General features: G+C 36.9%; 1 protein-coding gene across 4 annotated transcripts in view; it reads right to left on the bottom strand.

Annotated features, from left to right (window-relative positions):
- The window catches only part of Rock2 (Rho associated coiled-coil containing protein kinase 2), an 89,629-nt gene that overhangs the window by 56,516 nt on the left and 21,194 nt on the right, over positions 1-11,919 (bottom strand). For all 4 annotated transcript variants that reach the window (XM_031357018.1, XM_031357019.1, XM_031357020.1 and 1 more), the window contains exons 2-3: positions 2,189-2,270; positions 41-141 (exon numbers count right to left, since the gene is read on the bottom strand). In XM_031357018.1, the coding sequence (XP_031212878.1) occupies positions 41-141; positions 2,189-2,270 (183 nt within the window). The remainder of the gene's footprint in view (positions 1-40; positions 142-2,188; positions 2,271-11,919) is intronic.

Here is an 11,919-nt window from a genome sequence, read left to right as displayed (position 1 = left end):
AAAAAAAAAAAAAAAAAAAATCAAACAAATCCTTTCTTACCAACTGAACTTCACCAAAAGCACCTCTTCCAATAACTTTTACAACATCATAGTCTTCTGCTTTCATCTGTAAACCTCTGATTTTTTTCACAATTTTCTCATCTATAATAAAAAGATTACCATACTTTTAATATCAATATCATATATAAAGAACTTTCAAAAGGAGTCACTATATTTGTAAACATATTTTATTTCTAGATATTAGAACTAATTTTCAGCTGTTTGTTAGTCTTTAAAGGATTCTATTTTAAAACTTTAAAATGTGGGGATGGGGTGTAACTCAGTGACAGACTGCTTGTTTAACAATGTAAGGTCCTAGGTTCAATACCCAGCACTAAATTATACAAAACTCTAAAATGTATGTTATATTGAACTAAGGAACCAAAGCTCTGGAACTGTTGGCACATGTCTATGAAGATCACTAACCGCCAAAAAGCAGTACTAAAGCTATTCCACTTCTCAGTTCACTTTGTGCAAGTGACATCAATGACCCAAGCAATCCTGTGCTTTATAATGGCAGAAAGCAATCACAAAGCCAGGCATGTCACCCAGGACCAGGAGACTAAATACAAAGACTGTGTGTTTTAGGTCATATTGCTAGATATTATCTCCAAAGAGAAAGGGATGAAATCACTTACTATTCCAAATTTAGCAATGACACTTTACCCACTTCTCTAAAAGGTAGCAATCACATACTTCAAATATATCAACTACTATAATAACTATTAAACAGAGAAATACCCTAGTGTTGACAATTCCAAAATAAAGGACTTAAAGATGCATTAATCATTCTCAAACTTTCTTTCCCCTTTTATTAGACATTTAAAACACTTTTAATTTGTGTATTGTGTCTTTAACAGTATGGGTTTGTGTGTGTGAGTGCAGTGCCCTCAGAAAGTAGAAGGCATCAGATTCCTAGGAGTTAGTAACAGGTGGTTATGAGCTTGCCTGACTTGGGTGCTGGGAACTGAATTTGGGTTCTCTGCAAGAACAGATGGCTCTTAAGAGCTGAGCCATCTCTCTAGGCCCCTAGGATTAGCATTATTTTCTTTTTTGAGACTATCTTGTTTTGTAGCCCAGGACAGCCTTAAACTTCCCGCCTTAGCCTCCTAGATTGCTACATACAAGGACTAGCCACTATGCCCAACTCGTTTTGAGAATATATTTTCAGAATCTAGTTATTCCAACATAATGTTGAGAAACATTAAGAATAACCATATACATGATGCTAACTGGCATCAGATCATTTTTCCTTAAAGGCTTTAAATGTATGCAATTATTGAGACAAAGCTTACCAAAGTCTTCTGGATAAATAAATGCAAAGGCATAGTTAACTTAAAATTCCGCTTTGATCAAAAGTTATAGTCTTAACAATTCATACATAATCTTAAATTGTATCTACTTTACATATTCTAACTTAGTTCAGCAAAATTACTTTGAAAATACAAATATTTTTTTTTCTGAGACAGGGTTTCTCTGTGTAGCCCTAGCTATCCAAGAACTAGCTCTGTAGACTTCTGTAGAACCAGCACTGGCCTCAAACTCAGAGATCTGCCTACCTCTAACTTCTAAGTGCTGGGATTAAAGGCAGGCATTACACTACCTACAAAATATTATTTTAAAGGGAAACAAATGCCAAATAAAGAAAAATGAGTTTATTAAATTAATAGCTTGTGGTAGTTTGAATTAAACTGGCTCCCATAGGCTCATATATTCAATTGCTTAGTCACCAAGGAGTGGCACTGTTTGAAAGGATTAGAAAAGGATTAGTAGGAATGGTCTAGTTGGAGGAAGTATGTCTCTGGGGATGGGCTTTGCATCTCAAAAGCCCATGCCGAGCCCAGAGTCCTTCTTGTGGCCTGTGGGTCATGATGTAGTTCTCAGCCACTACTCCAATGTCATATGTGTCATCATGCTCCCTGCCATGATAATGGACTAAACCTCTGAAACTAGAATCAAGCCCCTAGGTAAATGCTTTCTTTTAGAAGAATTTTCTTGGTCATGGTATCTCTTAACAACAGGACAGTGGCTAGAACATAGGTTAACAAGTTAATAGATTTAAATACCAAACTAAAAAATTAACCAAACACATTTCATTTAAAGTACAGTTATATGTCCAGACATGAATAGTAAAAATAAATATACTTACATCTATTTAAGAAATTATCTATATTTTTATTTTTTCTCAAAGCAGGAAAATCCAAATCAAGGACCAAGGAATTTAAGCCATCCTGTTTAAAAAAAAAAAAAAAAAAAAAGAGTAAAAAGCAAGTTTATATAATTCTTAACATTCAAAAGTCTTTAAATATTATATATGCCGTTCCTACTGAGTAAATATCAACCCACAGTAGTATATTGTGGAGACTCTTCATACCCAACAGCTTCAAACAATTTCCTAACCACAGAATGTTAACTGAGACACTGGCAGTGTGTGCAAGGCAAAATAAAGAAAAATAAATGAAACATAAGTTTTCATTCATTTAACAATCATTAATGTTGTTCTTAGCATATGTGGAAGAAAGGGAAGGAGGTGCCTTCTCCAGGTAAATAGAACTAGAAATGATCATAGGAGTATGGGAACCCAGACCCAGGAGACAAACATTGCATGTTTCTCTCATCTGAGGTTCTAGCTCCAAATCCTCAAATGTGAGTAGATATCCTGGAATAAATGCAGATGATTTAAGAGGGTAATCTAGGCTTATATTGTTGCAAAAAAAAAAAAAAAAAAAAATCTAAGTTGTGCTAACTGACCTGCTGTCATTTATCATGAAGAACTGAATGTAAGCTATTTGTAATACTGTATTGTTCTGTAGGTACTAGAAGATTTTTAAGCCCAATTATTCAACAAACTAACTTTATCCCATCTTCAACAAGAGGTTTATTGCCTAGTTTTAAAAGGGGGGGGTCCCTGAAGACAAGATTTGTCAAGGAACACAAAAAATAAGCATGAATTAAAAGGGTGACTACAGGGCAGTGGTGGCGCACGCCTTTATTCCCAGCACTTGGGAGGCAGAGGCAGGTGGATTTCGAGGTCAGCCTGGTCTACAGAGTGAGGACAGCCAGGGCTACACAGAGAAACCCCGTCTTGGGGGTGGGGGGAGGTAAAGGGTGCTGCTGGAATGGCTCAGCAGCTGAAGTGCTGCAGCAGCCTGACAACCTGAGCTTGGCCCTACCTCTGCCTCCTGAGTAAGAGACAAAAGGCATGCATGGATATCTGGCTTCTCGTAGGATTTTATATTCACTTTAGTATTACATTAAAAATGCTTAATTACTGTAGGAGTTTGGGTACCTCCTTAAATTTTGTATGGAGTGTAGGGCTCAGCCCCAGCTCTTATGAGAGGCTGAATGATACAACATATTAACTGCATAACAATGAGTTGTGACAGAAGTCATCAACTACAGCACATTTTCATGGTAAGAAAGTGTGTGAGGGCTTATTACTGACCCAGTCAAGGCTCTAAGGCTATAACAGTGCTAACAGCAGCACAACAGCTAGTATTTACCTAGTGCCTGGTATCAGAACTGCCAGATACTTAAATATATCATCACCTCATTTATTTCCTAGCAGACTGAGCAAGTAGATGCTGTTATCTTTTCCTCCTAATTGTGAAGATTAAGCTTAGAAGTTAAAACAATTTCCCAGTTCTGCTCAGCTAAAAAGCCAAATGGCTGGTATTGGGCTCAATACAACTTCAAGCAATTAATATTAATATTTTAAGTATTTTTTTCTTCTAAAATATTAAGTAGGGGAGATATTAATCAAAATATTCACAATGTAGTTCAGAAGTTTTGGTAGTAAAATTAGTCAAGTTGTTATATTACTTGATTTCTTTCATTTATAATCAATAATTACCTTTTCCTCTATGAACAAAAAATATTTTCTTCCTCAAGATTCAAAGAATACATACTATTTTACTCCAAACTCTCCACAGAACAAAACAAAACATCAAAAAAAGTCATTTAAGTATTTCCCCATTGTAAACTATAAGAAAGCGTAATACAATATCTGTTTGAATGTCTTCTGGGTGAAGCAAATACCTCTCGCAGTCATTATGCACAGTTAATCAGTGAAGGGAAAATGGACAGCTGCCCTGCTAAGGACTCTGAGATAGAATTAAAGAAATTCCAAACACAAAACATGACAAATCATTAAAGCTGTCGTGGTAGTTTGAATAGGTATGGTCCCCACAGACTCATGTGTTTTAATGCATGGCTCTAGGAAGTGGCACTATTAGGTGTGGCCTTGTTGGAAGAAGTGTGTCACTGTGGGAGCTGGCTTTGACGTCAATGTGACACAAAGTTGGCTCCTCCAGCACAATGTCCCCTGCACACTCCAATGCTTCCTGCCAAGATGATAATGGACTAAGCCTCTGAAACTGTAAGCTAGCCCCAATTAAATGTTTTCTGTATAAGAGTTGCCATGTGTCTCTTCACAGCAATAAAACCCAAACTAAACAACAGAAATTAAGACTTTTCGTTTTCTGCTGGACATGGAGATCCACACATTTAATACCAGCAAATTTCTGAAAGTTCAAAGCCAGTCAGGTCCATATAAAAAATCCTGGGCCAGCCAGGGCTAAGCCATTAAGACCTTGTCTTTAATTTTAAAAACTTTTTTCCCTTCTTTTTCTGTCTTACATAAAAAGTTACTGAAGGGAGCCGGAGAGATGGCTCAGTCCTTAAGACCTTTATTGCTCTCCCAGAGATCCTCACTTCAGTTCCCTGCACCCACATAAGGCAGCTCACAATAGCCTATAACTCCAGCAGCTCCCAAAGAGCCAACACCCTTTTCTGAACTTTGTACCTGCACAATAGCAGAAATACATACATTAAAAAAATATTTTTTAAGTCACTGAAATACTTGAGTATCACATTACTCTTAAAAACTAACACTCAAAAAAAAAAAACCCCAAAAAAACTAACACTCAATTTCTCAACCAAACATCAAATCTAAACAATGAATTGCTTAAACAAGTCCAACTGCACACAAAAGTATAAAAATTTGTATCTACAGACACTAGCAACTTAAATTTACTATGCATATAATTATATGGGGGAAAAAGTCACTTTAAAATTTTTTAAATTCTATGTACTTGTTTTAAATTTGTGTGGGTTTGTACATGTGAGCACAGTACCCTAGGCTTGTCAGAGACCCTGAACATGGAGTTACAGGTGGTTATGAGTTGCCTGATGTAGGTGCCAAAAACAAACTTGGGTCCTCTACAATACCAGTATGTGCTCTTAACCAGTGAGCCATCTCTCCAGCTCTGAATCACTTTTTAATTTAATTTTCATTTAAAAAAAGAAAGAAACAAACAAACCACTCCACACTGGAAAAGGAATACAGGAAACAGGCAGCTTTCTGTCACCCACACAACAGTCATGAGGAATCCTCATGGAATAGAGCGGCAGGCAGTGGCTGTTCTAAAACATGTTCTCTTTTGTCTTTTCTCCTTCTTTGTGTGTAAATATGCAGATTCAAAGGCCTGCCTCATTTTAATAAAAAAGTAAAAACAACCTTCCTTTTGAAAGATTTACTTCCATCATTTTAAACTGTATGTATAAGTGTGGCTCCATGCACTTGAATCCAGGTATCCCCAGAAGTTAGAAGAGAATGGAAGATTCCCCCCTGGAGGTGGAGTTAAGGTGGCTTTGAGACTCTTGAGATGGGTGCTGGCAACTGAACTCAGGTCATCTGGAAAAGTAATAGACACTCTTAAGTCCCTTGACCACTAAGCCATGTTTCCAGCTCCCAAAACCTTCTCCACAGAAGCTTCAGAAGCAAAACATACCTCACCTTTGCCCAGGAAGCTACAGTAAGATGTCAAGGAATTTTGTTTTTCTCTTTTTCTTTGTTTTAACATACTTTTGGGGGGGGTGTCTATGGAAGGGGCACATGCCACAGTACATGTGTATAAGTAGGAGGACAATTTGCAGGAGTCAGTTTGTTCTACATGGGTCTCAATGACTAAACTCAAATAGCCAGACTTGACAGCAAATGCCTTGCTTTAGCCTACTGGTCTTCAAGGACATTTTTTTTAAGTAAACACTTTAAGGGGGGAAAAAATCTTTAAATGTCTGCATTATATTTTCCCCCCAGTACATGTGTACTTACCTACTGAAAAAAAAGATGAGTAAGTATTATGGATGAGTAAGTATGATTAAGAGGAATCTAATTCCTACTTCTCTGTTCTACATCTAATTCATACTTTTTTGTTCTACTTTACATTTGGTAGATCATGTTTTATTTGGAAAGGGGAAAATTCCCACTATTAGAAAGCAATATAAGGCTCCAAGATGGTGACTCCCATGCATCTGCTCATAGCTCAGAGGCAAGCTGAAGCCAATAAGCAACATGTAAGATGTCAGAAATGCTTGGAATTTGGACATTGGATTTATGAATGTAAAGGGAAAAGAAAGTACCTACACAGGCCTTCAAGAACAGCAGAGCTAAAGAAAGCTTTAAAAGAAAAAGAAAACATATTATTGCAGCAAAGCATAGAGAAACCAACATAGAGAGAAAGACCAAGAAGAAGAGACTTGGACCCTAGCTCCTCCTCCAGCAGCAGCAGTAGCAGTGCTGAGAGCAGCTCTGATGATGAGCCATCAAAGAGAAAAACTAAATAGAACTCTGTACACTGAACCAATGGATCCAAAGCATTTGTGCCTCCCAGGGGAACTGAAAACATGCTCAAGCGAGCAAGTTAGTTGGTTAGACTTGTTAAAATCCAGAACTTTCCAAGTACTCACCATTGTGTAGGATATTAGAAAAAGATGTTTTATATATAAAGATGTTTATTTTAGGAATGAATATTGGGTTTTTACTGTTGCTTTTCTCTTTGTAAAGACTGGGTCTCATTTTGTAGGTCTGGCTGGCCTTGAACTTGATATGTAGAACAGCCTGGCCTTGATTTCAGAGAGATCTACCTGTCTCTGCTTCTAATGTTGGGACTAAAGATATATGCTACCATGCTCAGCTTTTGTTGTTAAACTTTTTTTTTTTTAATATTTGAAGTCTGTCTGTAGTACATAATCAAAGCTGTAAACCAGGAAATCTATTACAGTGACAAATAAGTCATTATTTTTCCTGCCTATGAAATAAGTCACCTGCTACTCACTGGGCTCACTAATCTCAGTCTCTATAAATGTCTTGGCTCCTTGTGCACTGTTACCCTAAGACTAATCTTACCATAATTAAACACTCATTCCTGAGGTAACATCTCTGTAATTTCAATTTTGAAGAGTTTGTCTTAAGCAACATCTTTCCAGCTTACTTTAACACAACATGGGTCTCAATCTGGGGGTCACGATCCTTTTGGGGTCAGGAATATCAAAAGACCTTTTCACAGGGGTTACATATCAGATATGCTGCTTATCAGATATTTACATAACGACTCATAGCAACAGAAAACTACAGTTATGAAGTTGCAATGAAAACAATCTTATGGTTGGGAGCAGTCATCACAATATGAGGAACTGTATTAAAGGGTCACAACATTGAGTATGTTGAAAACCACTCTTTTAATGCCTCAATTCCAATATTCCTTTGATGCAACAACCTTCAGTCCAGAGTCTCTTTTCCCATTCTATTTCATCCTCTTCCTTCCCATACTGTCCACATAACTTAACCTCCAGAGCCAATCGTCATAATCACACCCTTCTACTTATGTCCTACTGTTCTCTCAATCATACTGTTCCGGAAAACTGATATAGCATTAATTGCCTGTTGTAGTATACTGTGTGAAATTGTATTTGCATTTCCTCACCTTTGATTGGCTTTAATAAAATTCTGTTGCCTAGATGAGCTGGGCAGGAAGTAGAAGGTGGGACTTCCTGGGAAAGAGAAAGAACCCTGGGAAGAAAGGGGAAGACTTTTCACCAGAAGAGACACCAGGGAGAAAACGGACATGCTCACAGGCCTGGAAGGTAGAGGTAGGGGGTTGGGTTAACTTAGATGAGCTACTTGAGTCTGCCCAGCTAAAGCCAAAGGCTTTGAAATAGTAAAAGGTCTCAGTGTGGTTATCTGAGGAAAAGCTGGTTAAGGAATAACTGCCGCTGTATCAATTTCCAGCATTAATTAATAAATACAGAACATAATAATCTTTTAATCTACAATTACCCAAATTCTTTCTCTATTCAATTCTCATTCACATTCATCCATATATTCGTTCTCTCTCTTGTCCTTCTCTTCCATTAATATTAAAATATATTGTTCCTTTACTGTAGGAAAACAAAGGCTCTTGAAACCACTTCCCACACAGCAATCATCCCATGTTTCCCCGTTATCTTCACAAGAAAATTCTTTGAAAGAAATTAAATATGACATTACTTTAGCTTTGGTACTTCCATTAACTTCAGACTGCAATCCAATGAGTTTTCCTACCACTACCTACTAAAATAATAAAATAGTTCAAACTCATCAATGATCTAGATATCACTCATCCAATGATCAAATCTGTTCACATCTGTGAACAGTCTTTTTCTATGTACTTCTTGAAAATCTTTCTTCACTTTGGTTTTTGGTTAGGGGGTCACCACAACCTGACAGGAACTGTATCAAAGGGTCACAGCGTGAGGAAGGTTGAGAATAACTGATTTAAAGGGTCTAGGTATAGAGACACTCCAAAAGGCATGAGCCCACTCAGCACTTCTTTGAAACATTACTTCCAATAAGGAGAAAGCCCTTAGGGAAAAGACTGATTCTAAGGCTGGAGGAAGAAAATTAAAATTTGATCTCGTGGTACCTTGTACCAAAAAGAAAAGTATAGTCATCATAAAATGGCATTATCTACTCAGATGCACTGTATCATAGTCCTACTTTTAAAATTCAATAGTTATATAAAATTAATGGAATTTGAATGAAGACATAAGACCATTCTTTACTGTTTCTGCAAACTTTCGGAGGCTTTAAAATTATGAGTCATTTTTGAGAATGTTTTTAATTGAAATAAAATGATATCGCTTTCCTCCCTCCTGCCCCTCCTAAGCTATCCCCTTTAAACCTCTCCCCTCTCTCACACACACCTTCTTTTAGGTTCATAGCCTCTTTTCTTTATTATTGCTATGTGGGTATGTCACACACACACACACACACAAATACAACTTGTTTGAGTCTATTTTTATTGTATTGTATATGGTCTCAGAGCTGACCACTTTGCACTGAACAACAAAAAGGGCACTTATGCCCTGGAGAGGCTAATTCTTCTGCCAGTAGTCATTAGTTGCCTGTAGTTCTTGCCTAGAGGTGGAACCCCACAATATTTTCTCTCTTCCATTCCCACTGATATTCCAGTGTTGTTTATGCAGTCATTTCTAGGAGAGATTGTTTCACAGCAAACTTCCTAGTATTCTGGTTCTTAACAATCTTCCTGCCCCCTCTTCTATGCATAATGCCTGCTGGTGACATTTCAAAGTGGGCATAAAGGCTACTGTGGAACAGTCTCTAGTGGCAAATCTGGAACCTGATTACCAAGTAAGCAATGGCAGGTATTCTAGTCTCACTCTATGTGCTACAGAAGTACATTTATAAATAATAAAATCTTACAGAATCTGACTAATAAAAGTACAAATAATAATTGAATTAGAAAATCATCTGATAACAGCTAAGTAAAAATTAATTTGGAAATTTTCAACAGATTCTAAAGCTAGTGGGTAAAAATATAAACAGAAACATGGTTTCAAATACTCTAAGTCCCTCCTCACAAAACACAAGGGACTGGAGATATGGCTCAATATTTAAGAGCATGTATGCAGAAGACAAGGGTTTTCTGTTCCCAGCATCCACAGAGCAGCTCACAACATTAACACATGACGGCTCATAACATACTTACTAATTATGAAAAAGGAAAACTACAAACAAGAGATATTATTTTTAAATAAGTGGCCAGTGCTAACATAATGTTCATATGCACACCAAAAAGATTTGAGAGCACACCATCATGTCTGTGATATCAGCAAAAATACCACCCAACTCTAACTACCAGGAAACACTGGACAAACCCAAATTTCAGAAATAATGACTTGTAATCTTCAAAACTCTGGAGAGCAAGAAATTCAAAAGAAAGGTTTCTCAGAGTTGTTCCAGATAGGAGACAGAGGGACATGGAAATCCAATGAAGTACATGATTCAAGATCATGATCATTTTCAACCACAATTACTTGGACAATATTTGAATGGGGTCTCTATGTAAAGTGTATATAAAAGTTGTTCACAATTGTTAGAAAAGACCTTTAAAGTAGATTATGCCAGGCATGTTCTTGGCTCAGAGTTTAGACAAGCCATTTCCCTCAGGAGGGTTCACACTGTATTAGCACGGTTAGCTCTCCCAGCCAGATCTCTGTTTTTCAAGATTTTACTGTCAAAACTTTAAACACTGTGTTTCTTATCTTTTTCTTCTTTCCCTTTGCCTTAGAATACTAGATCACCTAACTACTATCATATGGCTCCCCAAAATATAAAGTGGCAGGAAGGGAATGTTGATGTTTTGGTCACTACTACAACTCCAGTACACAATCCTACAGCTAAGCTGGGGTTAGAAAGAATAAACAGAAACTCATATTCTTGGGATATTAAAAAAAAATTAACACACAGTCACAAAATAGGTTCACTTTCCCAATAAATACAATGAAATATTGAACAGGTAAGCTAAATCCACTGACAGACCTGGTATACCATTTCAACAAAAATCTACAGCATAAGTGACTATCCTAATAGCCTTGCTCTAAGGAGCTTAGTGAGTATTTGCTACTCCCATCTGAAAGTTAATACTGGAGCAAGCTAGCACAGCAAGAAAATAACAGTATCACATGAACATCAGTATTAAAACACCAAATATGGCTAGGCATAGTAGTGCATACCTATAATTCCAGCAACTAGGAGGCTGAGGAAAAATTAATGAGATCTTACATAAAAATAAAGTTTTAAAAAGGAAACAGAGTATGATGGTACATGCTTGTAATACTGGAAATAGAGGCAAGAGGATTCAAGGCCAGCCTAGGCTACATAGAGCATTTTAAGGCTAGATTGGGCTACACAATAGCCTATCTAAAAAAACAAACAAACAAACGAGTAGCACTGGGAATGCAGCTCTATGGCTTGGCTGGCATTTATTAATCCCGGAGTCCAACTCCCAGCACTGAAAACATAAAATCAACAAAAAGTAATTACAACGGACTTGATTTAAAAACACAAGCACATGAGGGTAGAAATTTTTCAAGAAAACATAATGACACAAAATTCACTCTGGAATGAAAGTGGTGTGAACCAAGAGAACTAAGAATTTTGTATTTCATTATATTTTTTTGAAAAACTGCCAAAGTTAAAAATCAAAATATCTACAATGGTTTCAATTAGTTTTAGTACTGTAATTGAATAGTCTGTATTTAAGGGGGAGGGGGCACAAAACCAAAAACGCTATGGCTTCCATACACAAAAGTGTTCAAATCAGTAGCATTTCATTTCACAAATGTTTAGTTCTCATGATCTGACAAGTAATAATGCTGATCTTCCTTTACATAACTGTCAGAATCACAATAGAAAAAAATTATTATAAGCTAAGTAAGGAGGTACACATGTAGACGCAATTACCCAAGAATCTAACACAGGAGGATCCATTTAGTCCATAAATTCAAGGTCAGCTTGGGCAGCAGCCCAAGCCACACAATAAAACAGAGGCAACAACACTAAAGCAAAATAAGTTTTTTAAAATATAAAAGCTTTATATTTTTAAGAGTATAGGAATTTGAAAACCAAAATAACAAGTCTACAGAAGCCAGTAAAATAAAAGGCAAAAGATGTATAAAAGACTGAGGGCTGGGCAGTGGTGATGCATGCCTTTAATCCCAGCACTTAGGAGGCAGAGGCAGGTGGATTTCTGAGTT

The sequence above is a fragment of the Mastomys coucha genome, unplaced genomic scaffold, assembly GCF_008632895.1.
Source record: "Mastomys coucha isolate ucsf_1 unplaced genomic scaffold, UCSF_Mcou_1 pScaffold6, whole genome shotgun sequence".
Classification (NCBI taxonomy): Eukaryota; Metazoa; Chordata; class Mammalia; order Rodentia; family Muridae; genus Mastomys; species Mastomys coucha.
This window is presented reverse-complemented; position numbering and strand designations above follow the sequence as displayed.